The sequence below is a fragment of the Eurypyga helias genome, unplaced genomic scaffold, assembly GCF_000690775.1.
Source record: "Eurypyga helias isolate BGI_N326 unplaced genomic scaffold, ASM69077v1 scaffold39867, whole genome shotgun sequence".
Classification (NCBI taxonomy): Eukaryota; Metazoa; Chordata; class Aves; order Eurypygiformes; family Eurypygidae; genus Eurypyga; species Eurypyga helias.
This window is the reverse complement of record NW_010260514.1, coordinates 9,107-14,063: the sequence shown is the minus strand read 5'-3', so window position 1 is coordinate 14,063 and position 4,957 is coordinate 9,107. Positions and strand designations below refer to the sequence as shown.

Genomic DNA, 4,957 nt, shown 5'->3' with positions numbered 1-4,957 from the left:
GGGCGGGCTGTGATGTCTCGGAGTGCCCTCCCGCAGCTGGCTTTGCCCCGCGGGAGCCCTGCATCCCGGCATCACCTGCCGCTCCAGTCCCTGAAACTGCAGCAGCAAGTCCCTGGGATTCTTCCCTGCAGTGGAAAGAGCGAGGGTGGATGGAGGCTTGCTAGAGACAGGATGCTTTCCCCGGTGAAAGAGTCCCCGTTTAGCTGGGAGCTGGACTGCCCCCCATACGGTCCCTGCCGTGGGCTGGGGGCCTGGTGCAGTATGTCTGGGTTTGGAGGTGCTTCCCAGCTCCGAACTGACTCCTGGAAATGGCCAGCGGCTGTAGGGCCTATCATCAAAATGCTGCAAAAGCTGGAATTTGTCCATGCCCAGTTCACTGCCTTAATGCGATAAGACAGCAGGGCGGTGGAGCGTGTACCGCAGTCATATGGGGACAGAGCTTTCCCAGAGTTCAGGAGACTCAGGGGAGACCAGGAGCCAACTTTATAGACAGTCCTTTTAGCAGCGACCTAGGAATTTCCATTTCGTCAATGCCCTGGGGGAACTGCTGCATGATTGCTTTTTCCAGGGCTTTGTCAGCCCAGTTTTACATGATGAAATTCGGCCTTGTTCTGTCCTTCTAAAGCTAGGATTGGTGGTTCCTGAACAAACATGGTTCTGCACCAAAAACACCGGTGGGTTTTTGTTCTCCCTTTCCTAGGGCTGAGATGATTAAAAGTCTTTGTTCTGCAAGGTGCTAGATACAGCTCATGACATGAAAAACTGGTTGGCACAGCTCTTCGTTCCACAGCCATGTGACCTTGCCGACGTTTGAGTGCTGGCTGTCACTCTTCCTCCTCTAAGACTGAAATTTGTTTCACCTTCTCTCTCTATATTCTGTTTGTTGTTAGAAAATGAAGACACAGCCCAAAAGATAGAGCCTGCAGATCAGCTGGTTGATTCTTGGGAGTCCAGCGCGTCGGAGGGCGGGTAGGAAATCTTTCTGTGTATCATGGCCCACGTGCATGACAGTCTGTTTCACCCCTGTGACCCCTTCCATATGGCGGTTGATTTGTGCAGGTGAAAAGGAGGGACTGGGGACTGAGCTGTCTGCTTTGAGACAGTATGTACCGGAATTGGTACAGGAGGGGCTGTTCTTGCAGGCTTAAGGGGGTTTTAAAGCTTATGAAACGATGAAGTGTGTAGTTCATGGCTCAGCTATTCAAATCACAGAATCCTTCAGCTTGGAAGGAGCCCTGCGAGGTTTTGTAGTCCACAGTAAAAGCTAATAAACTTTCGGTAGGAAATTCTCTGTCCTGTCTGAAGGATGCTTTAATAATTAAGCATTCCCACTGTCTATAATTCTGGTGAAAGCTGAGCAAGAACACACCTTTTACTGTTTTCTTGACAATGTTTTGGTTTGTGTTTTGTTGGGGTTTTTTTTTTCCCCTTTGGCCTTTGTTTTCAGTGTCACTGCTCGTTAATGCTGCTGATCGACCCTGTTATCAGATGTTTGGCTTGTTGTTGTCTATTGGGCACGTGGTGCTTGTGGCTGAGTCGCTGCACTGGTTACAAGCACTAATACCGAATGCAGCGGAGTTTCATTTGCCATCGTACATTTGTTGCACAGGATACATTTTCAGAAACGTGTGAGTTAATTGCACCAGACAGTAGATAAACCACAAGCTCATTGAAAAAGAGGGGAGAAAATTCCAGAAAAAAACCCCAAAACCAAACCAGCAGTTTGATGCCATCTTGGCTTATCACAGAATCACAGAATGGTTGGGGTTGGAAGGGACCTTAAGGACCATCTAGTTCCAACCCCCCTGCCATGGGCAGGGACACCTTCCACTCGACCAGGTTGCTCAAAGCCTCATCCAGCCTGGCCTTGAACACTTCCAGGGATGGGGCATCCACAGCTTCTCTGGGCAACCTGTTCCAGTGAACAAAGGCTTGATGCCTTTGACATTTGCATCGGCCTTCTTGACTCCAAACATGTTCTTCCATCTTTTTCTTCTGTCCTTTAATTTTCTGCAAAGAGATTAATACAAACTGTGAGCAAAATGGCCAGAGTAGGTGCTGGGTGCTGTGGATGTTACCTGATAAATTTGTCTAAGTTAGATCTGCTTTGTAAGGCTTGGGGGCGGTCCAAAAGAGTTGTGTGAGGAGGAATCAGCTGAACTCTGTAAATCTGCTTAGAAAGCTTGTGTAGCTCTTCCTAATCTTTGAGTGAGACTCTTGGGCTTCAGTAGTGTCTGGAGGAAAACATTCCCAAGCTGTTAGCTCCTGTGTTGGTGGCTCTTGCCTTTTGTCCACAGGTGTGCAGCTACGGTCACAAGAGACCAAATAGCCCTTCTAGGTGTGATGCTAAGCTAAAAAGCAAATGGGATGGAAAACAATGGCATAGAAGTCCAAATTTGTCCTGGGCTACCAAAGAAATTGTTATGTGAGAGTTCTTCCTTTAGAAAATTGTCCCCTCAAAGTGTCCTTTTTCTTATATTGTCCATCCACTTTTATTTTGTGTATCCTGGTATTCAGCTTGTTTGGGTTGTTCTAACAGACCTTCAGGTCTATCATGCCATTTTTAGGAAAGGAAATCACACCATTGAGAGAATTTAAGAAATGGCTTTATTTCTGGATAAAATCTGTACCTCATAGGAGTAAATATTTGGAAACAAAAGCCACAGTTCCCCTGTTTCAGTCTTATCTACAGATGCAGCAAGAAATGTGTCTGAGTGGAGTTGTGTATGGGGTATTGTAATTATTTTTTTAAACTATTCCGCACCATGCTGATATTCTGCTCCCTTGCTAATGAGCATATTCATAATTTCTGAAAGGACATGTTTGAGGAAATCCGCATACTTTCCATTACTGCTGTGTTCTCTTGTTTGTGGTTGTTTAAACCAAGGCAGTTGACATTGGTTTTGTAGTGCTGTGAGAAGGCATTGCTTTTCAAAAGGGGAACTGTTTCTGTTCTTTCTAAAGACTAGGTTGCTTCTCATGGAAGTTTGATGTAGTATCTGAGAGTATGGCAGAGGAGACTCTTCTGGCATCTGTCCGAGTTCATTTGGGATGGTAACTCTTTCCAGCTGTAGACAATATGCAGCATTTTTAAAATATGATTTAGAAGCAAACCCTCCTCAGAGAATGAATGCCAACACCTGGGTGCTCCCTGTATCTCTTGGGATTGCTAACAGGAAAGGCATGATAGGCCACATAAATAGAACGATGGCTGTCAAAACTGTTTTGCATCCTTCCACTGCTCCAGCTGACTTCTAATGGAATATGCAAATGTCAGGTAGTAGTTGGCATAAAAGAAGCTGTCCTTTCTCGAGCAGAAATGTTGCTACTGACTTCTGCAGTTAGTACAGTGTTGGTGAGCGGGCATGGCTTGGAGCGAGCGCAGTGCATTACTGCCTTCTAAAGGATGGTAAATACGGAGTATCTCACCCAAGTTGCTCACTCCAGCACTCGCGTGGAAGAGAGGTGGAGATGAGGGCAGGACTGGGGTGCGAGGGGCTCTTCATGCAGTTGGCAGTTGCTGACTGCAGAGGCCTGTTCCCTTCAGGCCATTTGAATGTGAGTTCCAGGGCAGGGTGAATCCTCTGCTGGCTCTGCCCTCGGTGCAAGTGCTGAACTGCAGTGCTCTCTTCCTCCGAAAGGCCGCACACTGGGTCGCTCGTGAATACGTGTGTGACAGAGGCCTCAAAGGAAGAAGCTGGCACTTTGGAGGACCAGGATGTGGCTGTACTAGAAGAGACGCTGCCTGACCAAATCCAGTCTTTTAAAGAGGTAGGTGGGTGTTCCTTATGTCTGAAAGCAAGGACACAGGTGCAGCAGTACTGCCACCCTACTGCTGTGCTTCTGGCTATGGGATTGAGGCTTCAGGGGTTAAGACAAAAGTAGTATTAGCATAGATTCAGTTATGGGATTTTTTATACATTAGCAGGAGGTAATTGTTACTGGTCTGATTTGCAGAACCCCTCTTGCATCTTCAGCTAGTCCGTGCCTCCTTGCAGTTTTTGGCTTGCTAACGCTTCAGGGTTATTCTCACCTCTGCTTCTTGTCTGAGGCTTCTGGGAATTCCCTTCTTGCAGATTGGTGGAATAGGGAACTGAAAGTGACTCTGCCATCTTTTGTTTCTTTTGGTGAGCGGCCAGTTCATTTGCATTACAGGTACAGTCGGGAAAACCTGTGCAAGTGGCACCTAGCTCAGGAGCTGTGAGCTTGCATATACAAGGAGAGAGGGTTGGCCCGAGTGAACCAGATGGACTTTTAACTAGGATGCAGCAAATGACAGTTTGGTTGTGACTGTACTTTAGGCTGTCTCACATAGCACTGAAAGCTCTCCCTGGAGAGACTGTCTTGGGAATTCTTTCCAAGAATAGTCAGCTAAATCTTTAAGGTTGTTGTGTTGTTGAGAGGTGACAGTTAACTCTGAGGCAGATGCAAAGATGTGCCCGCCCCAGGGACTCTTGGGAAGGCCGAGGGGTGTGTAATTTGTGAGACTAATGCAGCATTTGACTTCAAAGTTCATGACTTTGGTGCTGTGGGGGAAATAATGCAAAGAGGTTTCTCGGAGCCAGACTGTTCTTTTTAACTAACAGAAGCTTCTGCAGGGTCTGACTTGGCTTCAGAAAGATGTCTGAATTACTAGTGAGTTTTTTTTTTTTTTAATCCAGCTAGGGACTTTGTTATCACGATGGTCTTTGTGACAGTGTTTCTTTTGTGCTTTGTGCAGGAAGCTGTGGTTCGGGTAGCCAACTACCATGTACCTCCAGGAGCAGGGGATATAGTCATGATTCAGTCAGATCACACTGGTGCTGTGGATATCCTTTCAGCTGAGCTGGAGACCGCAGACCTCCTTGGAGAGCAGAGGAAAGGTGAGTCCTGTGAGGAAAACACTTGTTGGGGCTGCTTTTTAAGCACTTGCCCTGGCTAGAGAGGAGCTGTCATGGTGACACTGCTAATTCCTGCT

The 4,957-nt window shown here is 47.0% G+C and overlaps 1 protein-coding gene across 1 annotated transcript in view; it reads left to right on the top strand.

The window, feature by feature from the left end:
- Positions 1 to 890: 890 nt before the first annotated feature.
- TMED8 (transmembrane emp24 protein transport domain containing 8) overlaps positions 891 to 4,957 on the top strand; it is a gene marked incomplete at its 5' end in the record, with an annotated part of 5,894 nt that continues 1,827 nt past the window's right edge. The window contains 3 exons of the mRNA XM_010155059.1: positions 891 to 969; positions 3,642 to 3,771; positions 4,721 to 4,862. Of these exons, the coding sequence (XP_010153361.1) occupies positions 891 to 969; positions 3,642 to 3,771; positions 4,721 to 4,862 (351 nt within the window). The remainder of the gene's footprint in view (positions 970 to 3,641; positions 3,772 to 4,720; positions 4,863 to 4,957) is intronic.